Source organism: Mycena indigotica (assembly GCF_014461135.1).
Source record: "Mycena indigotica strain 171206Taipei chromosome Unknown Mind.scaff0003, whole genome shotgun sequence".
NCBI classification, from domain to species: Eukaryota; Fungi; Basidiomycota; class Agaricomycetes; order Agaricales; family Mycenaceae; genus Mycena; species Mycena indigotica.
This window is the reverse complement of record NW_023503002.1, coordinates 2,109,867-2,137,695: the sequence shown is the minus strand read 5'-3', so window position 1 is coordinate 2,137,695 and position 27,829 is coordinate 2,109,867. Positions and strand designations below refer to the sequence as shown.

The following is a 27,829-nucleotide window of genomic DNA, read 5'->3' as shown; positions in this document are numbered from 1 at the left end:
CGGATTGCCCAACGCGATGGGAGTCTAAAAGCAATTGTGGATGGTCGAGTCACAAGCAAATCTTTGGACGTGACATCGAAGAAAGTTTATTTTTGACATGGTACAGTTTCAGGATTCGAACTTAAGGAGCACCTTTTTGCCGTATTTACCCTCCAGTAGCCTCCCTACGATATTGCGGACTTTCTCTCCAGCCACTTCATCCGAATCTTGGTCGGTTATGGACACTATCTCGTGCTCTGGTTCCTTCAACTGGTCATCTAATTCAGCATATTGTAAAATTCGTCCAGGCTACCACATACCTTGCCTTGCTTGACTAGATCCACGAGCGTCATCATCAAGCTTTCCTTGTCTTCTCGGCTATGCTCTTTGTACCATCGTGCTTGCCAATAGCCCACGCTTGTCAGATTCTGAAAAATGTGGAGGGAAGTCGGCAGAGAGAGCGGCTGCTTCGACATGGCTCCATAGGAGACGAGGTATGCATTGGTGCCCAAAAGTCGCGCCATATTAGTAGTGTCCTGCCCCCCTACGCAGTTTAAACCAAGTCGAAAGCCCTGGAATGACATTATACGCGTCATGTACGGCTTTGACGCGTGAACTAACCTTGCCCAATGTCCAATCCTTCAATATTGTTTTAGTCAGCGCTCGGTCCGAAAGATCGTCATATGTCAAGACTTCAGTTGCCCCCAGAGCCTTGAGTTTCCCGGTTAGATCAGATATGTCCGGTCTTTGCTACATGCTTCAGTTTGAGGCGGGGAATTCCTGGCTCAAACACACCTGCTTCGCACAAGATTCAATGTTTTGAGACCACGGGCTGCTGCGATCTGAATTACCGCCTGCCCGACAGCAGAGTTGGCGCCGTTTTGAACTACCCACTCTCCCTTATCAAGCCTCACGAAGTTGGTGAGCATGTTATATGCAGTTGGAGGGTTGACGGTCATCGTCGCAGCATGTATTTCCCCTGCTATGCGCGGAATTTTCAGGACACTGTGATGAATTGTCAGCTTTTTGGGAAGAAACAGATGGCGAGGTACGCACTCTAGTGAATTAACTTGTCTGGCAGTTGCCCATGTACCGCTTTGTGGCTTCGTCATGATTACCCAGTCGCCGACGTTCAGGTCCTTCACATCAGGGCCAACTTGGGTTACTTCTGCCACACCCTCATGGCCAGCCACAAACACCTCAGAATGGTCATCGCCAATGCGCTCCAAAGATGGCCGAGCAGGGTAAACGCCTTGTATCACGTTAATGTCGGCTGGGTTTATGGGGGCAAGCAAGAATTTGATGTTGACAGTGTTGGTTTGGGGTGGTGGGAGACGGAATGCTCGCACTGAGAGGACGCGGGTGGGGTCGCCAGTTTGACTGTAGACAATTGCTCTGTTCATGCATATGGAGGAAGCTCTGAAAGCCATGGGGGCATATCGTCACGGTGAGAGAAAGTACAAAGTTATCCACGGTTGCTAATACGCTACAGATCTAATTAACGCGACACCATTGTCCTGCCACTACAACATAGTATTAGGAAAGGAAAGGCCACGCAACAACAGGAAGGATACGCACGAAACGGTCTTCTTCTCTGTTGCAGCGACCTCAGTCTTGGCGCGATTGAGGACCTTCTGGAACTCCGCGACGCGATGACGCATACGGGAGTGCATGTAAGCTTTAGAACATTTGATGTGGTAGTGAAGATAGTCTCGGAAAAGTTGGATATGCGAGATTGTTGCAGCAGCCGTGGCGGAATTCTTGAAATGCCTCGGAAAGAGAACAAACGTGACATAACCAGTGTCGTCCGTGTTGCGTAGGTGTGGTAGGTGGCGGATTTCCAGAGGGGGATCGCGGCTGGAGTACAGCACTTGCGGAGCATTCTGGATGGACGGCTGTCGACGAGCATCCACAAACTCCTATGAAAGCATCAACAGGCATTCAGGTATCAATTGATTGGGGCTAACCTGCAAGAAAACCTTGCCATATATTCGGTCGGTCTCATCGCTGAAAATGGTCGAGAAAATGACAGTGACACGGTCATGCGACGCTTGGATGTAGATCGCTTCTTCGTCCCGGTAGTGAATCTGCATGAGTTCTCCTGTTCCAGTGGCTGCTGACTCGAGGGCCTTTTGAGAGGAAAAGGCATCTTCAAATGGTGCAGCAAGGGCGTTGCGTTTGAGAAGAGCAAGAGAAAGAACGAAGGCATCGCGGTCTTCTTCTCGAAGTCGTGAGCGCAGTTTCCTTGGGGATTAATCTTTAGCACTGACCGGATGAAGCAGGCAGTTGCTCCAAGTCAATAGCAAGGCTGACGTTGTAGTCTGGCTCTGCCTGCGGCTGAAGCAGTGCACCGTATTCCCGCTTTAGAACATTGAGAGCCCCACATTGAACCAGCTCATCCCAGCATCTGATGTGCATGGACAGAAGGAGAACTGTTTTGCGTTCAGGCGTTGAGAGATGGAAACGGACACCGTCATAGTCCACGAATTGTACATCGACAGAGGATGGTCTGATTAGATAATGAGAGGGTGAAGTCGCGTCATAAAGCAAATTCTGACTTGACAATCTTTTCTGCGACAGTGGTCTGAATAATTACATTGTGCGATTCGAGCAGGATCATGGTGGTCGGGGTGAATTGAGCAGTGTGATGTGACTCTCTGTGGCGGTGCAATTTGGCGTCGCGTTCAACGCGTCTCTTTCTTCTTTCTTACTCCATGGCCGACCTTGCTGCGCTTCTCCAGGCGTCTCTAGTGCCAACAACAAGAAAGGAGGCAGAAGGTCAACTCACCCAACTCAGTCGCCAACAAGGCTTTCTTTCCCACATCCTCCGTCTTTCACTCGATCCTACTCAAGACCGCGCTGTGAGATTGGCAGGGAGCGTATTTCTCAAGAACATCGCGAAACTCAGATGGGAAGAGGTATTGTCACGGAACTCAAACTGCCTTTTATTCAATCGTATCTTGGTAGGATGTGAACCCACTCGCTGAACAGGACAAGGCTTCTTTGCGGGTTGAGCTTGTCCCTGCCATGATAGCACTTTCAGCCGATCAACGCGACAAAACTATAAGGGCACAGACTGCTGAGAGCATCGCACTCATTGCTGAACTCGACTTCCCCGCCAAATGGCCAGATCTCGTCGATGTAGGTGTTGATGATCCATCATCACCAACATATTGTTTGCTAATACATTTTCTTTGCAGCAACTTACTGGGTCGCTCTCACCCTCCTCTTCCTCCACCAATATTGCCATTCTGCAGACTTCACATTCTATATTCTCCCAATGGCGCGCCCATGTCCGCTCAGATACTCTTTTCACTGAGATCAATCTCGTGCTTTCGAAATTCATGGATCCATTCCTGGCCCTCTTTAGGCATACTGTTGGAATCCTGCTCACACCTCCACCTGGTCTCGACGTATCAGTTTCTACCGGCGAATACGCTGCGCAAGCCCAGACAATGGCCCTCCTCCTCGATATCTACTATGATTTTACCTGTCACGATTTGCCACCGGCACTTGAGGATGCTCATGCTGAGTTTTTTAAACCACCTGAGGGCTGGTTTCACAAGCTTCTTGCCTGGAATCCGCCAGGGCTGGCAGTAGATGTGAGACGACAAGTTGGTATTTTCCTATGATTGCTGATCCGTTCCCTTAGCCCGAGGAAACTACACCATCCTTGCCCTCACAAGTCAAGACCGGTATTTTACAAATAGCAGAGGTGCGTCGTCAGGTTGGAATCTTGTCTCAAACGTTCAAATCCCGCTTAGCTCTACCTGCAATTATATGCAGAACAGTTGCAACAATCCGATACTATTGAAGCCTTCATGAGAGGCGTTTGGACGATGATAGGCGAGAATAGGATGCAAAGCCTCGCAGACGATGGGGTATATTGCTCGCTACAACATCTGAACTACCTCTCACTGTTTGATCCAGCTAGTCTCACAATCACTGCGTTTCCTTTCTGCAACGATTCGAACAACACATTACGCCGCTATATTCTCCGGCGAGACGCTTTCTGCCATCATCAAGTCTATCGTTGTCCCCAATGTTTTTTTCCGTGAATCTGACGAGGAAATGTTTGCGGATGACCCACTAGAGTTCATTCGTTCATCGCTCACTGACGCGACAACTTCCTCTGCCGGCCTTGCGACTGGCGGATCAGACGGCCGAACCCGGCGACAAGCAGCAGCTGATGTACTCAAAGCACTCGTGAGCAGTGGATTTGAGCAAGAAACTACAGCCGAAATACAGAGCTGGGTTCAAATGGGGTTAACACAATACGACAACGCTTCCGTTGCGGATCGTGTTCAAGGTCAAGCCTGGAAGGCGAAGGACAGTGCAGTTTTCTTGATGATGGCCATTGCAACCCGTGGCTCTACAGCTCAAGTAAGTAGCGCCACCTTTTCTGAATCTTTGTTCATCGTGAGCCACAGCTAGGCGTCACATCTACCAACTCGCTTGTAAATGTCGTCGAGTTCTTCTCCAACCACGTTTTTGTCGATCTGGATGCCCAAGAGGGCTCTGTACATCCCATTCTACAGGTTGATGCCATCCGATACTTGCTCAACTTCAGAAACCAGGTTATTTTACTTATTTGGCCATTTTTTTTGGTTCTAACTCTTCTCCCAGTTGACCAAGGAGCAACTTCTTTCTGTTTTGCCCCTGCTAACGCGGCATCTTTCTTCCCAAAACTATGTGACCTACACATATGCGGCCATTACAATTGACAGAATACTCAGCATCCGCAGGGAAACCATATACCAGTGCCCGTTCTACTTTCGTAGACGTGAACCATTGCTAACCGAACTCGATTCAGGTTTGGGTACGCTGATGTCCAGGATTTTGCCCCGAATCTGGTAATTGGTCTTCTGGCCAAGATTCAGAGTGCCGGAACGCCAGAAAAGGTTGCCGAGAATGACCATCTCATGCGATGTAGCGTTTTATCCCTTCAGGCTTTGTCTTTGTTAACCCCCCATCATAGGCGCGATGCGGGTGATCATTACGTCAAGGCAAACGCTTGCACCTATTCACGAGGAAGTACTGAATCGCCTTGTCACAATTTTGGGCGTCATCTCCAAGAACCCGAGCAATCCATTATTCGACCAGTACATTTTCGAGAGTATTTCTGGTCTGATGCGGTTCGTTTCCGGTTAAAATACTTTATAAATCATTAAAATATTCACAGTTTCGTCGTCGAAGCGTCACCGACTACGCTGCCCAATTTTGAAAAGCATCTCTTTGGGCCGTTCACTTATATTTTACAGCAGGATATTGAACGTGAGTTTCTACGCGTAATATTCATTTTTTTACTCAAGAAAGCGATAGAATATGTGCCCTATGTCTTCCAAGTCCTAGCCCAAATGCTCGCTCTTCACTCCACTGTGCCTGATCAATACCGGAGTCTCCTTCCCGTTGTCTTCACCCCCGCCCCTTGGCAACAAAAGGGCAGCATTCCCGGTCTCGTCAGGCTGATCAAGGTATTCTTGGAGCGCGACAACGCACAGATGATAGCCTCTGGCCAAATCGGAAACGTGCTTGCCATCGTCCAGCAACGGTTGATTCCCAGTAAACTCAATGACGTCTGGGGCTTTGACCTTGTCCAAGGCGTGATTCAAAATGTGCCCCCGTCAGTGCCATCGGACTCCTATATACTGACCTCTCTAACCTTCTTTCAGTCAAAATCTTAGCCAATACTTCAAAGCTGTTGTCACCAGTCTCCTTAATCGACTACACTCCAGCAAAACGGATAAATTCACCTATTTGTTCGCCCGACTGATGCTCTACTGCATGGCCGTCAACATAGACGGGATGGGACCAGATTATGTTGTAGCCACAATGGAGGAGATCCAAGCGGGGTAAGTCCCACTTGACAATCTTATCACTGCTGAATTATCTGTCGAAAGTCTCTGGGGGCAGATCCTCAAAAACATTGTCGTTCCTCAATTGGCTTTGATGCCGCAAAAAGACCGAAAGCTGACTGTGGTTGCATTGACGCGTCTGCTTACACAGAGTTCACGGATGACTCAGCCTCCCTATACCGAACTTTGGTGTGTTCTTAACCAGAATTTTTTGTAGGTATGTAACCGGGATCATCATTTAGGCCAGCGACATATACTTCCCTCGCCCAACTACTTAAAAGCCAGTACTTAGCTGGAGCGACGACCAATACGAAGAATAGCAGCGAGTCGGGGCCCACCGGAATGACTGAAGTGGACCAGGAAGAGCAAACTGCAGGTTATCAAGCGGCCTATTCACGACTAGCGGCATCCGAAGCTACTGAGATTGATCCAGTGTCATACGTGACTAACCCAGAGGAATTTTTCCGAAGAGAAATGCAAGGAATGCGGACGAGGAGTGGGTCACAGCTTCAGGCTTTAATGGCGGGAGTAGATCCAACACTTGTAGTTTAAGTAATCATCTGATGTGACCTTGTGACTTCAAATTCTCCCGGTCCTTACCGTCATGCTTGTTCGTCGGACGCTGAGTCGCGCGCCCGCAGCGTTTTCTGGGGCTGGCGCCGGAAATGCGCGTAACATGGCCACCCTCCGCGAAATTGAACTTCGCCTGAAATCCGTCAAAAACATCGAGAAAATCACCAAGACCATGAAAATGATTGCGTCTTCCCAGCTGACGAAAGCTCAACGGGCTATGAATGCTGGCAAGGAGTACGGTGTTGCTAACTCGGGTATGAAAACTCCCCCAGAGGACTATTTTTCTATTTTTGTTTGGTCTCAAAGTCATTGCAGAGGTCTTCGCTCATTCTTCCACCACGTCTGCTGCCAACACCAGCCGCCTTTTCATTGTGGTTTCTTCCGACAAGGGTCTTTGCGGTGGAATTCACTCTTCCGTAACCAAGGCTACTAGGCGCGCGTTCAGCGGCTCTGAAGAATCTCCGTTGCTTGAAGCGGAGACCAAGAAGCCTGTCGAAGTCGATGGTGACTCTCCCATCTTCATCGTCGGCGACAAGTCCAAATCACAGCTTTCGCGTGTCCTCGCCAACAACCTTCGCATGACCTTCAACCAAATTGGCCGTGACATCCCAACATTCGCTGATGCTGCTGGCGTTGCAGACCTCATCATCAAGAGTGGTGTTACATACGACTCCGTGGTCATTGTTTACAACAAGTTCGTCTCGGCCGTCAGCTACGAGCCGGCAGTCATGGAAGTTCGAGGCGAGAGTGCTTTGAAGGAGAGTGGTAAGTCCTATTTTTGACGCCCTCAATAGATCCTCTAAATTCTCGTAGACGGCTTCAAGGCGTATGAAATGGAGGACGACTTCACCAAAGATCTGGCTGAATTCTCTCTTGCCAATGCTATCTATGCCGCACTCGTTGAAGGACATGCTTGTGAAGTTAGCGCTCGGTATAGCCTTTTTCCTCCCGTTTTTCTCTCCCATTCATTTTCGCAGGCGAAATGCTATGGACAACGCATCCAAAAATGCTGGGGACATGATCACTGCTCTCCAAATGAAGTACAATCGTGGGAGACAAGCCTCGATCACAAACGAATTGGTTGACATTATTACTGGTGCGTCTGCCTATTGGCCTTTTTCTTCGCCAAAATTCTAACGCGCGCAATTCAGGTGCCAGTGCCCTCTAGTTTAGACGTGTGCCATTATAACGAAAACCATTCTCTCACTTCCACTATGATCCCCGTTAATTCTCTCAACTTCAACTGCGGTAGTCCCCGTTGATTCGCACATACTCCTGAATGTTGTCAACATCAGAGATAGCGAGGTTACTGCCACTCACATAGCTGAAATCACAGGTCCAGTATGTGGCTTCCTCCATACCTGCACCAAGCTCTACACAAATCCCGAAGTCTTCCAAACTGAGAATCTCTTTTGCCCGTCCTTCGTCAACATTTTCAGGCTCTCCGTTAACAAGCACTGGTAATGCCGCAGAACCGTCAGACGGCAGGAAGCTGACACTAACTTTTTGAGGATCGAGGCCAGAGAGAGGAACAGAGCCCGTTGCAGACAAGACACGCCCCCAACTTGGTTCATGGTGAATCAGAAGTCAACGAGCAACGTATGTACGAACTTGGCATCCTCTCCATAAAGTGCAGTCTTCACCAGAGCCGATGTGGATATTCGCGACGCAATTCGATGCGCATCCTCATAGGTCGGGGCTCCCTATATCATGATGGAGGGAAGGTTATTACGTGACCAACAAGGCATTCCATACCTTGACGTTGACTGTGACAAACTTGGTCGCTCCTTCGCCATCACGAACGACCAACTGGGCTAGTTCAGCTGCGAAGGCGGTTAATTCCCTTTTGAAGATCTCAAACCCCTCTTTATCTGTGACTTCGTCGATTTCGACTTGGTCTGGTGCCGCAGCGCCATTAGCCAGAACCAATACTGTGTCGTTGGTCGACATTTCACCGTCAACACTGATGCAGTTGAAGCTGCGGTCCATCGCGTAGGTCAGGGCATTTTGAAGACTTGGAGGTGAAATGGCCGCGTCAGTGAGAATGCAGCCCAATAGTGTCGCATGTAAAGTGCTTGCAGGCCCCATGTTAGGATGGATCATCCCAGCGCCTTTGTCCATGCCAGCAATACGATATTTTGTGCCTCTGATCTCAAAAGAGCGAGACCTAAGCTTTGGGAAGGTGTCTGTAGTCATGAATGCTTTTGCTGCTCGCTCCCAAGCAGCGAAATCAGAAGCAAGAGTCGAGTCAGCAGATGCCTGAGATTGAATGCCTTTTATGATTGACTGGATTGGTAGGCGTTGTCCGATGACTCCCGTGCTCATAACCAGTGTGTTATGGCTCTGGGAAGAAGTTGAATGCGGTAAGAGTTTGTCCGTCTCGTTGACCATGGCCCAGGCATCTTCAAGACCCTGGCGTCCTGATGAACAAGAAAGCTAAGCATTCAAGTAGGATCAAGGGATAATGAAATCCTACCCGTAACAGCATTGGCACAACCGCTGTTTACAACGAGGCCGCGCGCTCTGCCCCCGTTCCGTGAAAGAATTTCGTCGGAGACTACAACTGGGGCAGCTTTGAAAGCATTTCGCGTGAAACAAGCAGCAGCTGATGTTGGGTGCTTGGAAGTCGATATAATAATGGCTAGGTCGAGGACACCACTCTTCTTCTTGACGCCGGCATGAAGGCCAGTCAATGCATACCCAGCAGGGAACGAGCTATCTGGGAGAACACGGTGGAGGTGGGTCTTGGAGGGGAGGGGCTTAATGTTTATGGTCGACGACAAGCGCTTGAAGAGCTGCGACATGGAGGTTGGAGCAGAAGGGCATGCTAAGTTTGTTTGGCGAACAGTTGTATTCCAAAAGCCTACTTGCTTGACACTAAAATAGTATCCAGCGTGAATAATGCCCTCAAGAGATTGCTCTCCCACTGCTCCGTTACTATAGGCCACTAGAATAAGCAGCCAATAGTGCAACTCTCAAGCTGCATCAGTGAGGGTTTGCAAAAAAAATGCAGAATGTGATGTCACGCATTCTTGGGGGAGGCTCTCATGTTTTCTGCCATAACTCGCACTGTACCAAGTAGGGTTCTCCGTCTTGCCCACACGCGTGCCTACTCCCAGCCGCCACAACCGCCAACTCCTCCACCCCCCTCGGGCCCTTCAAATCTTCCCAGCCTCGATTTCTCACCCCAATCAGAGCAACAGACTGGCGCAAAATCATCTAAAGACTCCCTTTCCTCTGTTGAATTGCGACGCCGCAGACTTGGCCGTCTCTCGGCTGTAGTCCTTGCCCTTGGTTTTGGGATAAATACCATCTACCTTGGCCGTGAATGGGAAGAAGAGGAACTGAAGGCGCGGAAGCTGGTTTGTTTCCAACGTTCCAAGGGTGATTACGCGTTCATTCATTGCAGACGCTGGAGACTGCGGTTGATACGCGATGGGGTCGGACAAAGGAGCGGTTTGTAGACATATTTGACGTGTGTTTTCACTGTTACAACGCTATAAGCACTGAACGACCATAGTACTTCAACAAACCTGCATGGCCCGAGTTACTACCACCACCACCTCCTCCTCCACACTCCAAGCCTTATACTCTGTTAATATCTATAGACGACCTGCTCGTCACGTCGACGTGGGATGTGAGTAATCCAAAAAAGCAGCTTGCGTCTGGCCTTGACCCGACTATTTCAGCGTCAACATGGGTGGCGAACAGCCAAGCGGCCCGGTGTAGACTACTTCCTCGCATATATCTCACAATTCTACGAAGTGGTCGTTTTTACCACGCAAAATTTCTATGTGCGCCCCACGTTTTAGTTCAGGTCTAGCAAATAACCCTCTCTAGACCGCTGCGCCGATTCTCGACAAACTCGACCGCTACAACTTCTACATTACTCACAGGCTGTACCGAGAGGCCACAAGATCAATAAACGGCAAGATCGTCAAGGTTTGACCTATTCCTTCTCCATTCGAGAAATCTAACCCACGTAGGACTTGTCGTACTTGAATCGCCCTCTCAATACTGTCATACTACTCGACACTAATGCGGAGCACATAGCCACCCATCCCGAAAACGCAATTATAATCCCCAAATGGAATGGTGATCCAAACGACAAGGGTCTCATAGCCATGATCCCTTTTTTAGAATGTGAGTCGAGAGGGTCGTTTTGTCCAATAACTCGCTAAGATACCGGCAACAGCTATTGGCATCTACAAGCCACAAGATGTGCGGCCTATTCTGGCTGCATACCATGGGAAAGACATTCCCATCGAGTACGCTAAAAAGGAGGCAGAAGCGAAGGCAGCCCACGTAGAGAAATGGAACCAGAGTCATCCACAAGGTGCTGGGGTATCGGGTTTCTCCTCCCTCGTTGGCATCGGGGTAAGACTCTCGTTATTGTGATTTGCTCTTTTTCAAGCGACGCCTAGAAACCCAAACCTCAAATTCCGCCAACCTATCTTGAACAAAAGCGACGCGAGGCACAAGAACAGTATGCGGAGGAAGTCAAGTATATTCGAGAACACAAGGATTACTTGGAGGGTCTATTGAAGAAGGAGCAAGAGATCATCGCGAAGGAGGTACCAGCGACACTTTGGGACGCCGTCAACCAGATCACTGGAGAACCTCCAAAGAAAAAACCAGCGGCAGATGACGCAGAGGAACGCAAAACACAACCATAGACCTGCATCTATTCCACTACTAATGCACCACATCTCATTCATAAATAAGGAATCCTGCCCGGGTCACATGCTTTCTAAGGTTTGGTTTTGTCTGCCGATGCTCGTCTGTCGTGCTCTTCGATATCCATCGCCTCCCAAGGATAATCGAGCCTACGTGACCTTTAGCAATCGAGGAAAAGTAAGTGATGGGTTTACCAAAGGTCTTGAACAGTCTCTCCTGCGAAGTAACTGCTAGCATTGAGCGGAAGCGACTTGGAAAAAGAGAAGAATACACGCACGGTGTTTCGGCTGGTAAGTCAGCCAATTTGGTCTTGCTTTTGTTGTGGACGACAAAGATCCCAAACTTGGTGGCCTCACGAAGGGCAACTCGTTCTGATTCAGGGCGAGTCAATAATTCCGTCTCGACGTCTTTTTGCAACTCAGAGAGGGCATAGCTATTGCAATCAGTTGGGCATAAGGTATGGTGAATTGACACACTGGAGAGTCTTGCGGGTGTCGTCAACTTCATCCTACAGAGCGTCTGGGAGCTTGTTATCGAGGTATGAAGTGTCCCTTACGACGATCAAGTTCCTCTTTCCTGTCAAGTTTCTCAGGTCGCTTGTGTTGAATAAGAGATATGCAGCAAACCTAAGAGGAGTTTGCCTGAGTCTGGACCGCTAGAATGCATGTTGGGATCACGGCTGTCTGGTGCACTTTGCTTACAGCCACTGTGTGCGGATGACATCAACTCCAATAACATCCACAGTGCTCCCTGCTGCAGCGTTTACGAAGTTGATGTTGAAATGGGGAGCTTTTGACCTTCAACGGGCTCATAAAGCGAGAGACCGATGGCTTGGATTTGAAGTGCTTTGTGCTCAGTTTCTTCCCGCAAAAAAGTTCGCATGACACGAGCAGGGAAGAATCCACTTTGATAAATATTGAAGCAGGTGGTTTTCCTTGTAAGAATGACCTACCCTCCACCGATTGCGATGAGAAGGTCTGGGTTGAAGTCCTTCGCGATTATGGGTGTGGTTTTTCGGATGAGGTTGTGGACTGCACAACGCGTTTAGATCAGTGCAGAAGTAAAATATAAACTCACTGTCGTTATAGGTGACGCGCAAGTGCTCAACGTCCATGATTGCAAGCGATAAAAAGTCTGAGCCAATCAGACGATCAAAAAGCCGTGACCGCCATAAAAGTTTTCCACGACCCATCGTCATGTCTGGTCAGCCGCCCGACGCGTTCAACCAAATGCATCGCTGACTTCTCTCTCTAGACAACGCGTCTGGATCTACTCCAGGGCCATCCAAGGCCATTGCCAGCCTCGCAAAAAAGCCAACGGATGTCACACGGCAAGGTACACAAAAACTCAAGTTCACGCCTGTACTGCCTACTCGTCGAGCCAAAAAAGAGTCGGAATATATTCGCATCTCCTAATGATTACTCTCTGATATGTCTCTAGAGAAGTAAAAACTGTGCGATATTTTTGTGTGGTCTAACACAAGAGTTCTGATTCGTCTAGGAACCGACACCTGCTGCTATACCTCAGACTTCAGAACGTGGGCGAGGCAGGGGTAGAGGCGGCGATGGGAGACGTAGAGGCCGGGGAGGGCCAAGACCAGCGGTGGAAATGACGGCGAGCGGTCCATTTGCTATGGGGCCTGCATTGGCGGGCAACAATGCTCGACGATCAATTCCCCGTTCTAATTTCGCAACCCCTGCTCCAACTACCGATAGGTCCCAGCTTGGTGCCGGTCTTAGGCGTATTGGACCCCCATCTGTCAAGAAAGATCCTGACGCAAAAGACCAAGTTAAGCCGCCCGACGCAGATGAAGAAGAAGTGTACTCAGAACCAGATGAGGGTGTAGAGATTGTTGACATGGAGGATGTCAGGCAGATGGACTGGATGGCCCCCGAGAGCCTTCGGAGAGAACGCCGTCATGCTAAAAAGAAGGTTAAGAAGGAGGAGCCTACAGATGTCAGCATTGACCCAGGTGCGTAAAGCGTTTTCCATCAACCTCGCTGAACCAACTTGCAAACCAGCTGTCGCTGAGATCGACGCTGCCAATGCGCTTGATCTCAGTGAGAGTGAGGAGGAAGAGGAGTTTGAGGACCTGGTCGAACATTTTGCGCAACAAGAAACGATGGTTGATTCCGTGAGTCCGATGCATTTTGACCTCGTTGAGATTTGAGAACAAATATCTAGGAAACTACCCTCCGAGAAGAAAGACTATATTTTTTCCAGTTCCCCAGCTCCTTCCCAACCTTTTTTTCGACTGCTGTCAGTGCACCCGAGCCGAACCCACCAGACCCGCAGCCAGAGAGCAAAGGCAAGAGAGTGTCTTTCGCAGATGATACCAAGCCTGGTGCTGATCCTGCCCCGTCGGAGACCCCTTCAGAGAAATCCTCTGTGGTCGACGGAATTATTGGCAGTCTCGAGGTCTACCGTAGTGGTGCGGTCAAGATGCGACTCCAAAACGGCATACTTATGGACGTAAGCCCCGACTTGCTTGTCCAGCGTTGCCACTCAAACTTTCAGGTCACTGCTGCAACGCAACCCTCTTTCCTCCAACATGCAGTGTCGTTAGACATTCCCCAGAAGAAACTGACTATACTTGGAGAAGTAAACAAACGCTTCGTTGCATCACCTGACATCGAGACATTGCTCACTGCGATGGAGATTTCAGAACGACGACCACCAGTTGAGGCTATGGACATAACATGAGTTTGTTTACTATACGTATACGCTTGATCAAAAATCCTAAAGATGTGGGATGAGCACTATGTGAGAGGGAAGAGCAAGGGAAAAAAAAATCAGAAAGGCGGGCAGAGCCCGAAGGTAGCTGAGTTGAGTTTCTGCACTGCAGGACAAGGCCTGCGTAAAGCCAAATGCCTCAAACATCATAGAGGAGCCGAGACATTGGAGATGAGAACGTACACCTAAACCAAATTTGAGTTAGCGGAGAGCGAGAGCGGAAACAAGAAAAAAAAATTCAGAAAAGCGGGCAAAGCCCGAAGGTAGCTGAGTTAGGTTTCTGCAGTGCGGAGAGCTCCGCGTAAAGCCAAATGCCTCAAACATCCTGAGGTCAAACTAGGGAAGAAACTCACAAGGAAAAAAAAACGTGGAAGAGCTGGAGGAAAGACAAGAAAGAATCACGCGTTACGTGTCACGTGTCACGCTTTAAATGTCTACTTCAGCCAGTCAATCGACAGAGAATGTAACCCCGCAATCTCGCCAAGCGGCCGAAGAGGCACGCAAAGATCGAACTCTAGCAGAGTTCATGTTGATGCTTGACGATTATGAGCCTCTTGTTGGTCCCGCCGTCCACGCATTCTATGCTAGCCTCAACCCACAATAGATCCCTAATGAGGTCACCGACTACTATCTTCAACGTGTTGGTTTCGAATGTGACGATGTTAGACTGTACGTTGCTTGGACTCTTCCTTTGGCTGGCTGGTTCATCGCGTTGTGCAGGAAACGCTTGTTGTCTCTTGCCGCTCAGAAATTTGTCTCGGACATTGCTGCTGACGCGTATCAACATGCTCGCATTCGCACCAATGCTGCTGGTGGCAGGGCGCGTCCCCAGACTTTTGGAAACTTTGGTCCAGCCAAAGTGCGTTTGCGTCAACTGCCCCTTCCAATCACTAACCATTGCAGGACAAGACTCGGACAACGCTGACCATGGAAGACCTCAGTGCAGCGCTTTCAGAATATGGCATCAACGCGCGAAAACCTGAATTCTATCTGTAACATTGTAGCATACAAGTCGAGTTCTGTTAACTAGAAGTCATTGCCGATCCATTGTTTGTCACGTGTTGTCCTGATGTGAACATGCCTCTTAAACTCAAACCAGCTGAAGCCCCACTGTCACCGTTCTCCTGGGAGAAGCTACCAGGAGCGTCCCCGCCGCCAGACTCTGTAGCATCATTGCCATCTCCCCCGACCGCATGGCTCCCTGCTCGTGACATGAAGCTCTATGGAGCCCATCCGCTCACTTCGACATCTGACATTGGTCTCGTCAAGTGCACCGATTGCGACAAGCCTATTCTTCGCAGTTTTATGGCTGAACATGCAGGTGGACAAATAGTGCTGATGGTGGCTATGACTCACAACGAGACCTTTAGTAACCTGTGCCACTGTTCGTTCAAGTCCCAAGAAATCTGCTACGAAAAGCAAAGCGTTCGTTTCGGCAGATGGAGATGGTCAGTATACCGTAATTGCATAGCTCAACTGACTGATAATGTATTTGTAGACTCTAAAAAGGCATCTAAGAAACGAAAAGCATCGCCGGAGCCGGCGGACCCGTCTCAGCCTCCCAAGAAGAAGACAAAACCAATTCCCAAGGTGACCAAGGGACGTCTGAAGGGTCCCGTCGATTTGGATCAACAATGCGGTGTAATCAACGATAAGAACCTCCCATGTTCACGGTCGCTGACATGCAAGTCTCATTCCATGGGTGCAAAGCGGGCGGTCGAGGGACGGTCAAGGAAGTATGACGATTTACTGATTGAATGGCAACGGAAACACAATCCCAACTTTGTTGAGCCGGTGAAGAGAGAGACCAAGGCGGAGAAGAAGGAAAAGAAAGAAAAAGAAAAGCTGGAAAAGAAGAAGTTGGCCGATGAACAAGCCGCAGCTCTTGGGATCGATCCATCGACTGTCAAGAAACAGAATGCGACATCCAAAAAGAGCAGTAAGAAGGCATCTGCTGCTACTGGCATCAGGGTAGTTGGTGGAGATGAGGCAAACGAGAATCTGGACGACCTTGATTCAGAGGCTGAACTGGATGAACTGATTCATGTGGTCCGTGACGGAAGAAGTAGAGGCCTAATCGGTGTGCCTCTTGCAGTTCCCTGCGATGCTGGCAGTTGGTTTGTTCAACGACGTGAGCGGGTAAGATGCTGCCGAGATTTGTTGGTGGGAGCTCTGAGTAATGGCGGTGGGAGTGGGGGCATGGGCTTGGGAATGGGAATGGGACGTGGTAGCCTCCAATTGGGTCTAGCTAGTCGTGGATAATCGATATCTACATCGCTGTTTATATTTCCGGAGGCAAGCCACCGCGAGAACCTTCGCAGTCTAATGCAGCAGCAGTATTGACCAAGGAAAGCGTGACTGATCCTACCCTTAAAAAGCCAACACGGGCGTGTCTTTTCCCGCACAACGACAGTCCCGAAAAGCTATGGCTGAAGAGGATGACTACGAGGCCTTGCCAGCCAATGCAGGCTATATGGTCAGGCTTTTCTTTTCCAGTCCAATGGGCCGCAATAACTTTGAAGTTTAGGTCAACATGTTTGCCGGAGCCCTGGTTTGTCGCGTGCTCTTCGCGTACTTCTCTCTCTCTCTAATCTGGAGGGTCTAGGCTGGTATCTCCGAACATGCAGTCATGTACCCCATCGACAGCATCAAGGTCCGTTTACTCGGTCCAGACTTTAGTTTATTCATATATTATTCTAGACACGAATGCAAGTCTTTTCCGCTTCGCCAGTAGCCATCTACAGTGGAGTTGGCAATGCATTCACGCGTATATCTTCCACTGAAGGAATACGCGCTTTATGGCGGGGAGTTTCGTCGACTGTTCTTGGAGCAGGGCCTGCCCATGCAGTCCATTTTGGAACCCTTGAAGCAGTCAGAGAACTGGCCTCGAATATGGGTAGCTCACCCTGGCTAGCAACGTGTATGTCCACCACCACCTACTCTATATTTGCTCGATTCACAGACTTAATTTCTCAGCTTTGGCTGGCGCAGCAGCCCACTACTGCTGCTGATGCCCTGATGAATCCATTTGATGGTTCGCGCCCATATTCTCCTCATTCTCTTCTCATCGAGTTTTGTAGTCATTAAGCAGCGAATGCAGGTTCACAAATCCGAATTTCGTTCTGTTCTAACGTGTGCACGCGTCGTTTTTCGCAACGAAGGATTGGCGGCCTTTTACGTTTCTTACCCCACAACACTCGCCATCTCGATACCTTTCAACGCCATCCAGTTTACGGTCTATGAACAAGTCAAAGACCTGATGAATCCGAGACGTACTTATTCTCCGTCAAGTCACATTGTTGCAGGTGGAGTTGCGGGGGCAGTTGCAGCCGCTGTTACGACCCCGTTGGATGTTGCGAAAACACTTCTTCAAACAAGAGGTACTGCTCATGAAGCGGATTTGCGTAATGTTGGTGGCATGCTTGATGCTTTGCGTGTTATCTGGGCTCGAGATGGGTTCAAGGGTTACGCCAGAGGGCTAACGCCCCGAGTGCTGACCATCATGCCTAGCTCTGCTCTCTGTTGGATGTCTTACGAGTTTTTCAGTGCGTCATTATGCTTGTCGTTCAACCTTCTTCTTCTTAACGCTTGTTTGTAGAAGCTGCGATTAGAACTGACTCATAGACAATGAAGTGGAGGGAGGAATTGTATTGCCGACGCTGCGTCCTTACATAATCTACGCATAATATTTTTGCTTTGTAGCCTACTGTTGTTCGTTCCTGCTATCATGCCATTTCAACGCCGAGTTTCTCGCTGCCTCGCTCGCGTCGTTCCATCGCTTGTGGTCTTGTATGTTCTGTTTTCCGAGCCAAGTCAAGTCCCTCCAGAGTCGTTGTCTTCAGATTGGACGAATCTTGTGGTGGAAACAAAATCTCTCAGTGGTTCTCTCACTGCGGTCGTCCCAATCACTCGTTTCTCGCTCTCTGCCTTCGAAGACACACTGGCAACTCTTATACGCCCCTCAGCATGTATCACCAAAGTGCTTGTAACTTGTCCAGAGCCATTGCTCTCCCAAACTCGACGTGCCATCCAACATGCCGTTCGCGCAGTCAACACAGGCCTTCAACCTGACATTACCCTTCACCCTTCAGCTCCCAATGGCGAGACCGTTTCCGAGATCGTCAAAGCAATATCAACGCTAGTAGCAACTGAGAAAGTCCTTGTTCTCGATGAAACTGGTTTTGATGGTCTTAGCGAGCGTACCAAAGACTTGCTACTCTGTCCAGCAGCAACCCATATTCCTATCGGCCCTCGAGGTGTCATTTCGATCAATCATACCTGTGTTGTTCCCTCATCTCAGCTTCAACCAGCCACTTATCTTCTTCCGCCTTTTACGATTTCGACTTCTCTGGTGAAAGAGCCAATGGCAAGTTGGGCAGCGATGGGCGTGGCTGTGTCGCGAAGTCTTAATCGAAACATGGGCGGGGTTGTACGCAGCTTTGGAGATCAAGACGCCAATTATTGTGGTCGACAGTTCACTTACCTTGATCGTGGCAATCCGCCCTCATATGTGCATGAAACAACAGTGGATCCTGGTCTTTTTTTTTTCTTATTGCCGAATTACGAGGCTCTACAGCTTATTCTCCCCACCATCATCTGCCCCTTGCATAGAGCCGGGCATACAGTGAGGGTGTTGGTGCACTCTAACGACCGAATATGGGGGCCAGCTAGCTGTACTGTTCGAGTTGAATTTCTTGGCAAACAAAACGACGCACCGTTGATGCTTCAAATGGTACAAAACTGGATCCATAGACAAGATCGAAGGGCTGATGTGCTGTTCATGCTGGAAGACCTACCTAAACTTGATTCTTTGCAAGACGGTACAACTCTGGTCCGCCTCCCTCAAGAAGATCTGCAATATGCTCAATGGATGGGTGCAATGTCTTTGCGGGAATGGCTACGTATATGTCTCCGTTGGTATAGAACATTTGCTTGACCTCAACGCAGATTGGAATACCCCTCGTATCGAGCTCAGTGTCATCACGCAAGACAGACCGCGATCCCTTCGGCGGTTGCTCTCTTCCTTGACACGTGCACGTTTTCTGGGCGACTCCGTTAACATTCGACTCAATATGGAGCAAAGCTCCGACACTGAGACCATCCAGATTGTTCGCGACTTTACTTGGCGACATGGGACTGTCTTCACTCATCGTCGTGTCGTCCATGGCGGTTTGATACCGGCAGTTGTAGAATCTTGGTATCCGCATTCCAACCACGAATACGGTGTGCTTCTTGAGGACGATGTTGAACTGTCTCCCCTTTTTTACATTTGGATCAAGATGGCAATTTTGCGTTATCGGTCAGGACTTGGATGTCTCTAGAGTTGAACTCATGAACATTTCAGGTACGGAGAGGGTCACGACAGAAGCAAAGACATGTTTGGAATCAGCCTGTACCACCAGAAGAACACCGAGTTGCATCCAGATGGGCGCAAACCATTCAACCCGCGCAGTTTATTTGAGGCAAACCATATACAGAATCCCTCCACCCCATATCTGTCGCAGGTGCCCTGTAGTTGGGGAGCAGTGTACTTCCCCGAGCATTGGCGAGAGTTTCATGACTATCTGGCAAATCGACTCTCGGAGCACCAGCTGGGAATTGACAAGGTGGTGGTTCCCAATGTCCGTTCAAATAACTGGAGTCGGTCATGGAAGAAGTACTTCATTGAGCTGGTTTATCTCCGCAGCTATGTGATGCTCTATCCTAACTATGCGGACTTTGGGTCGTTTTCGACGAATCATGTCGAGGTTGGTTCGCACGTGAAGAATCGGCCAAAGGAAAAACAGGACGCATTCAGGGTGCCATTGCTTGAGTTGGAAGAGTCTTGGAGACTTGTGGAGGAGTTGCCTGGAAAGACGCTGCCGCCCTGGGACAAACTGCCTGTAGTAAACTTGACTGGTTTTCTGAGTTAGCACATGATATTTCTCGGATAGCCAACAAACGCAGTGTGATTGGCTGTGACATATCGACCGGCTTCCGCCACAATGTCGGCTCGCCTCCCGAGACTCGCCCGCTCGTTTTCTTCCTCTGCTGCCCGTAACCTCGCCACTCCTGTAGCTCAGAAGCCGGTCCTGAACAAAGAGTTTAAAATTTATCGCTGGAACCCAGATGAACCCGCCACCAAACCCACCCTCCAGTCCTACACCATTGACCTCAACCAAACAGGACCAATGGCAAGCATAGTCGTCTTCTTCTCACATGAATAGCTGAAGCTGCTCTCCAGATTCTCGATGCTCTCATCAAGATTAAGAACGAAGTCGACCCCACTCTCACTTTCCGCCGCTCGTGTCGCGAGGGTATTTGCGGCTCCTGTGCCATGAACATTGACGGCCAGAACACCCTCGCCTGTCTTTGTCGTATCGATAGATCTGGGAAGGATACCAAGATTTACCCATTGCCCCATAGTTTGTCTCCGACTTGTCCTTTCCCCAGCAACTTATTCCCTTCAGTGTACGTGGTCAAGGACCTCGTTCCAGATCTCACCCTATTCTACAAACAATACAAATCCATAAAGCCCTACCTGCAAAACCCCAATCCACCAGAGGATGGCAAGGAGTTCTTGCAGAGTCCGGAAGACCGCAAGAAGCTCGATGGAATGTACGAGTGCATCCTCTGTGCCTGTTGTTCGACGAGTTGCCCGAGTTACTGGTGGAATCAGGACGAATACCTTGGTCCAGCTACACTGATGCAAGCTTACCGATGGATTGCTGACTCTCGCGTGCGTCAACAATTTCTGCTTACTTGCTTACCTTTGAACATCGGGTCTTTTCCAGGACTCGCAAACGGCGGAGCGCAAGGAAGTTTTGCAGAATGAAATGAGTCTATATCGCTGCCATACCATTTTCAACTGTACGTCCACTTGCACTTATCGTTCTCCAATTCAAGTCGCTCCAGGCTCTCGTACTTGCCCCAAAGGCCTCAACCCAGCGCTGGCCATTGCCAAGATTAAAATGGAACTTGCAGCAGATTAGTTACTCAGTACTGGGTTGTTGTTTGTTATGTGACCTAATTTTGCTGGGCCGGCTTTCAAACAACCATAAATGCCGACGCCGCTCTTGTGTGACATAATTATGGCTTCACGTTGCTCCACATCGACTTGGTTTGCTTCTGGCTCTCATGGCCACCGTAAAAGAGCGCGACTTTGCTCCCCAGCAACTCGAGCCCCAGCTGGATGACCATCCAGAACAGCTACCTGCCCAAGATCATTCAGACTCGGATTCTACAGCGACCGACTCATCGGACGAATTCGATTGGGATAAAGACGATGATGAGGCTCAAGTAGTGGAGACACATGCAGTCAAAGCGAAACGCGGTCGAGCTCTGTGGTTACTATTCATGAAACTTGCTCGTCCAATTCGTATATTGTTAGCAGGCATTATTGGTTGCGCAATTCTCATTGCCCCACTCCTGGTGTTTGAGCTTCGCTTCGAGTCGAATCCTGCACGCGTATGTGCTTTACCACGTTCTCATCTCAATAACCTCAAAACCTCGTAGCCTCATGTTAAAGCTTGGTCTCTTTGGTTTGCAATCATTTGGGCGGCTGGCTGCTTGACCAGTATGCTTATCGAAAACCTACCCCGCTTCATCATCGCGATAATAATTCTCTTTGGCGGTCAAGGTCAGCCTCTTAACTTCTTTCCGTGTCCCCGATGTCGCCAACTCATTCTAGTCGAGCGACTCAAAATCCAACTTGAACTCACCCTTGCTGTTAAATTCTGGCTTAAACTGGTTCTGGACGTCGCCTGGGCATGGGTCAGTCTTGAATTCAACCTAGCATACGCTTTTGACCAGGGAAACAGATTAGTCTTTCCGTTATTCGCGCCTTTGAAAAGCCCCCCGGTTCATACTGGGTCATCGTCAATCGTGTCATGCAGGTCGGTGGATCGTCTCCTTATGTACAACAGTGATCACGCTTTTCGCAGGCGCTTTTTTCCGCTGCCATCATCCTCTTTTTTGAAAAGGTATAGTGTTGCACAACTTGTGCGTCCTGGCTGAGAAGTATATGCAGCTTTTCCTGCGCTTTGTCGCCATCAACTTCCATCAAAAGGCGCTTGCAGATCGTTTGGCGGAGAATCGACTGGGGCTTAAAGCACTAGATCGGCTTTCAAATGCCCAACCCACAGTCCGGAAAACAGCTTATGGTAAACGCGGGCGTAAAACACCAACAGGCTCTGTCGATTTCTCAGCTTTACGCCTGAAAGATCCAGAAGTGACTCAACACACCCCCACTGCTAGCAAAACTCCTAAACAAACCCCCACCCGCAAACAGAGACGCAGAAAGGCGATGACCAGCATTATCGTCGACCAAGTTGGCGGTGCCATTGGGCAGGTTGCCTTAAAAAACTCTCGGTTCAACCGAGCAGGCGATATAAGCGGACTAGATTCCGCCCGGAAGCTGGCGCGCAAACTTTTTGGTGCCCTCAGCGACGTCTATCCACCACGATCTCATTTGTTGGTTGAAGGTATGTGTCTGCTTTCCTGATGCTGACTAATGAATCATTTCCATTCAGACTTTTATCCCTACTTCCATTCAACTGCTGAAGCAGTGAGATTCTTTACCTCCAGCCTCAATCATGTCCATTCTAAGCGTTTTATAGACCGCTGCTTTCGCCCTTTTTGATAAGGATGGCAACGGTGATATCTCAAAGAAGGAAATGCGCGAAGCCGTTCAACGAATATATCGAGAACGCAAAGCGCTGACGTCCAGTTTGAAAGTCAGTTATGTCAGTCCGTCCTTCCCAATCTAAGGCTACCTAGGACGTAGGCTCTGCAGTTGCCAAGTTAGATGCGGTCTTGGTAGCCGCCTGTTTGATCATGGTTATCTTTGTCTGCCTCCTCATCTTCAACCGGAACGACACCCTTACCTCCCTGGTGCCTCTGGCCACCATCATTCTAGGTTTCTCGTTCATCTTTGGAAATTCGGCCGCAACTCTATTCAACTCAGTTCGTCTTACCAGAAGTTACCTCTCCCTCTCACTATTCACATCTACTTTGCAGCTTATCTTCATCTTTTCTACTCACGTCTTTGATGTTGGAGACTTAGTTATCATTGATGACCAGGTAAGATCATGCTGCTTCACTTTCTAGCCTTTTGATAAAACCTCCATCTAGGTCTTGATGGTGCGCGAGTTTGGTCTATTTGCGACAACGTTCCGTCGCGTCGACGGTCAAGAAGTTATTGCTCCGAATTCCCTGTTGGCGTCGTCAAAAATCGTTCACAATCTACGCCGCAGTCATTCGATGTGAGTTTGGATGAGTTTGTGTGACCCTCCTTTGATTTTTTTGCTAGGTGGGAGACGACGAACCTCATGGTTGCATATACGACTCCGCTTGAAGTGTTAGAAGAGCTTCGCGCCCGTATAACCGCTTATGTCGCAGCTAACAACCGTGAATGGAGCAACTCCGCTCTCAACATCGACAAAATGGACTACCAGAATGCGATACACCTAATTGTTGCGATGGAACGTCCGTGAATTTACCTGTCCAAACTCTTTCACCTTGGCTCATTGCGATTAGATCGCTCCCACTGGCAGGACTGGGGAGGACGCTGGACACGACGCACAGCCTTCATGAGGCATCTCAAAACGGTTTTGGAGGAGCTGGATGTCCGTTACTCTCTTCCAGTCCAGCCAGTTGTTTTCCCCAACGGCCTACCACCGGTTTCTTCTCCCCAAGGTCCAGATTTGGGCAATGGTGGCTCCTTCCTCTCGAGCGATAGTCGCTTAATGCCTCAAGCACGACCCTTCCGTGCAGAATTGAGCTCATTCCAATAACTCTAGATTGCAGTAGAAATAGACTACCATTACCTTGGGTCAGTAGACAATATGAATGCCTACGCGTCATTCAACTTCCCACTACAGAATCTTACCTAAGTCACAACTGCAGGCTTTGGAAAACATGAACCACACATCCAGTCAAGGCGCGTGACAGCTCCGTCACACATCTTCCTCCCGCCCACCACCAGTGCTGGTGCCACATCGCCCCTCGACACACGGCGAACTACCTTTCCCGACATGACGTCTATGGACGAGGATATATTAAGCGATGTTGTTCCCTCCAACATTGTCTCTCGTCAGGTTCGCCTAAATCCGACGGGGGTCAACTTCTGACCATAACACTAGCCCAGCCAAGGGGCGGACGGGGAGAGTGAATACGACGAAGAAATGCCAAGCGCTGCAGAGGAGGAAGAGCAGCAAGACGAACTCCAGGTGCCTCTGCACTTATGTGTTATACCTATCGCCCGGTCTAATGTTTCGGCAGGAGGATGAAGATGTTCCCAAAGCCAGCACGTCAAGAACAACAAGAAAGCGCAGCGAAAAGACACAAAAGCGCAAGGTCGCAGAAGGGAAACTCCATGTGAAGCGACAAGAGATGGACAAAGCGAAGGTCACCAAACCATTACTTGTAATTTTATGCATAGGCCGACGCGTTTCCCCTTTCTAGATTGCAGACGCGGCGAAGAGATACTCTTACCTTCTCGGCCAAACCGAGCTGTTCAAGCATTTCGTCGACATAAAGGTGTTCACCACGCGTTGGCCGTAATCATGGCATTCCTTACTATATTGACAGCGTGCTAAGGATCCGGAATACGCAGCTTTAATGGATGCCCAACAACCAAAAGCTAAAGGCAGAGGGCGCAAAAAAGCCGTGTAATCCCAAGTTTTTCAATTCCTCGCATTACACGGTCTCATGACCCCTTTCAGAGATGCGAGTGCGCGCCACCGCAAGTCTGAGAAGGAAGAGGACGAAGAGATGCTGAAAGATGGCGAGGCGGCTGTTGATGGAGATGATCAACCCTACGTGTTTGAATCATCACCTAGTTGTAGGTGGCGATTGGCGTTCAAGTCCAGCGGAGACTGACCGATCCTCTCAGTCATCAATGGTGAAATGAGGTCATACCAACTACAGGGACTGAACTGGATGGTTTCACTCCATCACAATGGACTCAACGGTATTCTGGCTGACGAAATGGTAAGCGCTCAATGCTGGCTCCCAAGTTGTTTAACTAGGCGTGTCCAGGGTCTCGGGAAGACTCTTCAGACCATCTCTTTTCTTTCCTACCTCAAATTCCACAAGGACGTACACGGCCCACATCTGGTAGTTGTACCCAAGTCAACTTTGCAAAACTGGGCCCGGGAGTTCGAGCGATGGTCGCCTCAATTCAATGTTGTCCTTCTCACTGGCAGCAAAGAAGAACGGGCGGAAATTGTCGTGAATCGTCTGTTGCCACAAGATTTCGAAGTCTGCATAACCTCTTATGAGATATGTTTGATCGAAAAGTCGGCCCTAAAGAAGTTTTCTTTCGAATACATCGTAATCGACGAAGCCCACCGCATCAAAAACGTTGACTCGATACTCTCTCAAATCGTCCGGTCGTTCATGTCTCGTGGTCGTTTGCTTATCACCGGAACACCATTGCAAAACAACTTGAAGGAGTTGTTTGCCCTTCTCAACTTCATCTGCCCAGAAATTTTCGTGGACTATGCAGACCTCGATAGTTTTTTGCACAAGGACGATAGTGAAGACGAAGAGGAGAAGAGTAAAAAGGTTGTGGAAGCCTTGCATAAAATCCTTCGGCCTTTCCTTCTTAGAAGAGTCAAGGCGGATGTCGAGCGAACCCTTTTGCCCAGTAAGCAAACTGGTTATCGTGTGCCCGAGATCTGACCTTTTCTCCCATTCAGAGAAAGAGATCAACATCTATGTTGGACTGACGGAGATGCAGCGAAAATGGTATCGTTCAGTGTTAGAGAAAGACATTGACGCTGTCAATGGTCTGTGGTGGCTCCCTTTCGTATCCATACTGTGTTGAGCTGAATAACTACAGGACTGACCGGGAAGAAGGAAGGCAAAACGCGGTTGATGAATATGGTGATGCAACTACGAAAAGTTACCTGCCATCCATACCTCTTTGACGGCGCCGTATGTTCCATTCGCGTTGCAAGCCCTTCTCATCCTTTCCAAGGAACCCGGTCCACCCTACACCACTGACGAGCATCTCATCGACAACTGTGGCAAAATGATCATTCTAGACAAGCTGCTCAAATCTATGAACGAAAAGGGCTCTCGAGTACTCATCTTCAGCCAGATGAGCCGTGTTCTTGATATTCTGGAGGACTACTGCTTGTTTCGTGGATATAGTCAGTCGGTTGTACTGTCAGGTTCCGTCTTACTAATGAATGATGACAGAATACTGTCGTATAGACGGAGGCACAGCTCACGAGGATCGAATTCTCGCCATCGACGAATATAACAAACCAGGAAGCGAAAAGTTCATATTTCTGCTGACAACCAGAGCTGGTGGTTTGGGCATTAATCTTACGACGGCCGACATCGTCGTTCTCTATGATAGTGACTGGTACAAACAACTAACCTCTTGCGAGATTCATACTCATATCATCCAGGAATCCACAGGCAGACTTGCAAGCCATGGACCGTGCTCATCGTATCGGGCAAACAAAACAGGTTTACGTGTTCCGGTTCATTACGGAAGGCAGCGTCGAAGAGCGCATGCTAGAAAGGGCGGCCCAGAAGTTGCGACTGGACCAACTAGTTATTCAGCAAGGCCGCACCCAGCAAGCGAAAGGTTTGCGCACTCGGCTTACTCTAGGATTTGTTAACCCCTGGTCAGCGGCGAACAAGGATGAGCTTTTGGACATGATCACGCATGGTGCCGAGAAGATTCTCAGTACGACAGACAAGTCAAATGGGTTTTTTGCACCTCTCCTTGTTACTTACCCTGTTATAGTCTTGTTGTCGATGACGATATCGATGCAATTATCCAACGAGGAGAAGAACGAACCACTGAACTTAACAGCAAATACGAGGGGCTTGGAATAGAAGACCTGAGCAATTTCAAGTCAGAAGCATCGGTTCAACAGTGGGAAGGCGAAGATTTCCGAGCCGGCGTTGGTTTTCACCCATTCATCTCCGCCGAACACTTATTTCTTCGTTCCAGCGCAAAGCTTTGAACTTCAACCTACTCTCTTTAGCTAAGCGAGAGCGCAAGTCCAACTACTCCGTCGACAGTTACTTCAAGGATGCCATGCGCACTACGGGAGCCAAACCAGAGAAAGGCCCCAAACTACCTCGCGCGCCAAAACAAATTACTCTGTCTGCCCTTTCTCTCTCTCTTACGTTGACCGTGGCTAAAATATCTCTCAAGTCAAGATTTCCAATTCTTTGACGCCGAACTTCATCTGTTCCAGGAGCGGGAATTAGCGGTTCACAAGGTTGGCAATTTCCCCCTGTTCCATTCATTTTCTCTGAATTGATGTCAGCGTGCTAATGGCGTTGTTGTCCCTCTTCCCGAGCCTCAGGGCCCCGACGACACTCCGGAAATGCTCGAAATAAAACGGGAGCACGCACAGGAGTTCATTGATACTGGCATGAAGTTCTACCGCTGGATCGACAAGTAACATTAACCGTATCTATAGCCGATCCTTTAACGGAAGAGGAAATGAAGCGCAAAGAGGAGCTCATTGAACAGGGCTTTCCTGATTGGACTCGTCGAGACTTCCAACAGTTCGTCCGTGCTTTGGAGTCTCATGGATGGTGAGTTCATCTCCCCCTTATTGATGGCCTACATGACATGCTCCAGGAATCAAAACTACGAAGTTTATGCAGCTGAAATCCAAGACAAGTCTCCAGCTGAGGTCGAAAGATATTATCGAGTATTTGAGCTGCGGTGGAAGCAATTGTCAGGTTCGGAGGCTCTTTATTCTCTCCCTCATTAACCCGCTGACGCCCATGCAGAGTATGAAAGAATCGCTCAACGTATCAAGGAAGGGGAAGTCAAGCGCCAGAAGCGGGACAACCTGGAATGGTTACTTGGAGAGAAGATCAGCTCAGTGCGATACCCAATGCAAGAGCTGGAATTGAACTACCCGACAACCAAAGGCAAAGTCTACAGCGAGGAGGAGGATCGATACCTACTCTGCCGATTATACCACTACGGGATGCAAACAGACGACGTTTACGAGCGGATCAAACGAGACATCACGGAGTTTCCGGTT

General features: G+C 49.2%; 11 protein-coding genes across 11 annotated transcripts; 9 read left to right on the top strand and 2 right to left on the bottom strand.

The window, feature by feature from the left end:
* Positions 1 to 108: 108 nt before the first annotated feature.
* MIND_00338400 (Arp2/3 complex 34 kDa subunit) lies at positions 109 to 2,599 on the bottom strand (the record flags this gene model as incomplete). Its single annotated transcript, XM_037360237.1, has 9 exons — positions 109 to 249; positions 300 to 551; positions 601 to 724; positions 775 to 984; positions 1,036 to 1,398; positions 1,558 to 1,898; positions 1,947 to 2,197; positions 2,250 to 2,488; positions 2,538 to 2,599. The coding sequence occupies 9 exons, from the start codon at positions 2,597 to 2,599 to the stop codon at positions 109 to 111; spliced, it is 1,983 nt and encodes a 660-aa protein (XP_037223122.1).
* A 94-nt stretch (positions 2,600 to 2,693) lies between these two features.
* Positions 2,694 to 6,386, top strand: MIND_00338300 (Importin N-terminal domain-containing protein; the record flags this gene model as incomplete). The annotated part of the gene is made up of 15 exons (XM_037360236.1): positions 2,694 to 2,897; positions 2,947 to 3,120; positions 3,180 to 3,581; positions 3,632 to 3,694; positions 3,744 to 3,860; positions 3,910 to 4,362; positions 4,410 to 4,556; positions 4,606 to 4,739; positions 4,793 to 4,908; positions 4,958 to 5,114; positions 5,162 to 5,253; positions 5,302 to 5,602; positions 5,652 to 5,831; positions 5,880 to 6,023; positions 6,077 to 6,386. 15 exons carry the CDS (start codon positions 2,694 to 2,696, stop codon positions 6,384 to 6,386), a joined length of 2,994 nt encoding a protein of 997 aa, XP_037223121.1.
* A 43-nt stretch (positions 6,387 to 6,429) lies between these two features.
* MIND_00338200 (Importin N-terminal domain-containing protein) lies at positions 6,430 to 7,575 on the top strand (the record flags this gene model as incomplete). The annotated part of the gene is made up of 5 exons (XM_037360235.1): positions 6,430 to 6,661; positions 6,723 to 7,172; positions 7,221 to 7,338; positions 7,385 to 7,503; positions 7,559 to 7,575. The coding sequence occupies exons 1-5, from the start codon at positions 6,439 to 6,441 to the stop codon at positions 7,573 to 7,575; spliced, it is 927 nt and encodes a 308-aa protein (XP_037223120.1). The 5' UTR covers positions 6,430 to 6,438.
* Positions 7,576 to 7,646: 71 nt separating this feature from the next.
* MIND_00338100 (Arginine biosynthesis bifunctional protein ArgJ, mitochondrial) lies at positions 7,647 to 9,211 on the bottom strand (the record flags this gene model as incomplete). The annotated part of the gene is made up of 5 exons (XM_037360234.1): positions 7,647 to 7,682; positions 7,728 to 7,971; positions 8,019 to 8,110; positions 8,163 to 8,827; positions 8,884 to 9,211. 5 exons carry the CDS (start codon positions 9,209 to 9,211, stop codon positions 7,647 to 7,649), a joined length of 1,365 nt encoding a protein of 454 aa, XP_037223119.1.
* Positions 9,212 to 9,445: 234 nt separating this feature from the next.
* MIND_00338000 (Mitochondrial import inner membrane translocase subunit TIM50) lies at positions 9,446 to 11,083 on the top strand (the record flags this gene model as incomplete). Its single annotated transcript, XM_037360233.1, has 8 exons — positions 9,446 to 9,769; positions 9,817 to 9,882; positions 9,928 to 10,044; positions 10,097 to 10,201; positions 10,248 to 10,349; positions 10,394 to 10,550; positions 10,603 to 10,784; positions 10,832 to 11,083. The coding sequence occupies exons 1-8, from the start codon at positions 9,455 to 9,457 to the stop codon at positions 11,081 to 11,083; spliced, it is 1,296 nt and encodes a 431-aa protein (XP_037223118.1). The 5' UTR covers positions 9,446 to 9,454.
* Positions 11,084 to 12,268: 1,185 nt separating this feature from the next.
* Positions 12,269 to 13,787, top strand: MIND_00337800 (uncharacterized protein; the record flags this gene model as incomplete). The annotated part of the gene is made up of 7 exons (XM_037360232.1): positions 12,269 to 12,287; positions 12,339 to 12,474; positions 12,525 to 12,537; positions 12,585 to 13,056; positions 13,106 to 13,218; positions 13,269 to 13,556; positions 13,602 to 13,787. The coding sequence occupies exons 1-7, from the start codon at positions 12,281 to 12,283 to the stop codon at positions 13,785 to 13,787; spliced, it is 1,215 nt and encodes a 404-aa protein (XP_037223117.1). The 5' UTR covers positions 12,269 to 12,280.
* A 460-nt stretch (positions 13,788 to 14,247) lies between these two features.
* On the top strand, positions 14,248 to 14,813 carry MIND_00337700 (Transcription initiation factor TFIID subunit 10; the record flags this gene model as incomplete). Its single annotated transcript, XM_037360231.1, has 4 exons — positions 14,248 to 14,373; positions 14,422 to 14,486; positions 14,538 to 14,676; positions 14,721 to 14,813. The coding sequence occupies 4 exons, from the start codon at positions 14,248 to 14,250 to the stop codon at positions 14,811 to 14,813; spliced, it is 423 nt and encodes a 140-aa protein (XP_037223116.1).
* An 81-nt stretch (positions 14,814 to 14,894) lies between these two features.
* On the top strand, positions 14,895 to 17,441 carry MIND_00337600 (uncharacterized protein; the record flags this gene model as incomplete). Its single annotated transcript, XM_037360230.1, has 11 exons — positions 14,895 to 15,138; positions 15,188 to 15,265; positions 15,316 to 15,866; positions 15,913 to 15,934; positions 16,196 to 16,293; positions 16,345 to 16,368; positions 16,423 to 16,470; positions 16,518 to 16,737; positions 16,780 to 16,851; positions 16,898 to 17,362; positions 17,416 to 17,441. The coding sequence occupies 11 exons, from the start codon at positions 14,895 to 14,897 to the stop codon at positions 17,439 to 17,441; spliced, it is 1,848 nt and encodes a 615-aa protein (XP_037223115.1).
* A 103-nt stretch (positions 17,442 to 17,544) lies between these two features.
* On the top strand, positions 17,545 to 19,729 carry MIND_00337500 (Succinate dehydrogenase [ubiquinone] iron-sulfur subunit, mitochondrial; the record flags this gene model as incomplete). Its single annotated transcript, XM_037360229.1, has 3 exons — positions 17,545 to 18,549; positions 18,608 to 19,116; positions 19,162 to 19,729. 3 exons carry the CDS (start codon positions 17,545 to 17,547, stop codon positions 19,727 to 19,729), a joined length of 2,082 nt encoding a protein of 693 aa, XP_037223114.1.
* A 57-nt stretch (positions 19,730 to 19,786) lies between these two features.
* On the top strand, positions 19,787 to 20,788 carry MIND_00337400 (Succinate dehydrogenase [ubiquinone] iron-sulfur subunit, mitochondrial; the record flags this gene model as incomplete). Its single annotated transcript, XM_037360228.1, has 5 exons — positions 19,787 to 19,990; positions 20,041 to 20,221; positions 20,267 to 20,535; positions 20,591 to 20,666; positions 20,712 to 20,788. Exons 1-5 carry the CDS (start codon positions 19,802 to 19,804, stop codon positions 20,786 to 20,788), a joined length of 792 nt encoding a protein of 263 aa, XP_037223113.1. The 5' UTR covers positions 19,787 to 19,801.
* A 145-nt stretch (positions 20,789 to 20,933) lies between these two features.
* Positions 20,934 to 27,232, top strand: MIND_00337300 (uncharacterized protein; the record flags this gene model as incomplete). The annotated part of the gene is made up of 31 exons (XM_037360227.1): positions 20,934 to 21,263; positions 21,312 to 21,435; positions 21,487 to 21,569; positions 21,617 to 21,691; positions 21,740 to 21,778; positions 21,826 to 22,279; positions 22,328 to 22,362; positions 22,415 to 22,531; positions 22,575 to 22,760; positions 22,815 to 22,877; positions 22,929 to 23,059; positions 23,107 to 23,282; positions 23,334 to 23,564; positions 23,703 to 23,893; positions 23,939 to 24,025; positions 24,078 to 24,203; positions 24,261 to 24,335; positions 24,387 to 24,466; positions 24,521 to 24,639; positions 24,691 to 24,788; positions 24,837 to 25,446; positions 25,499 to 25,588; positions 25,642 to 25,736; positions 25,780 to 25,954; positions 26,004 to 26,172; positions 26,219 to 26,400; positions 26,446 to 26,515; positions 26,563 to 26,722; positions 26,773 to 26,927; positions 26,980 to 27,046; positions 27,095 to 27,232. The coding sequence occupies 31 exons, from the start codon at positions 20,934 to 20,936 to the stop codon at positions 27,230 to 27,232; spliced, it is 4,731 nt and encodes a 1,576-aa protein (XP_037223112.1).
* Positions 27,233 to 27,829: the final 597 nt, after the last annotated feature.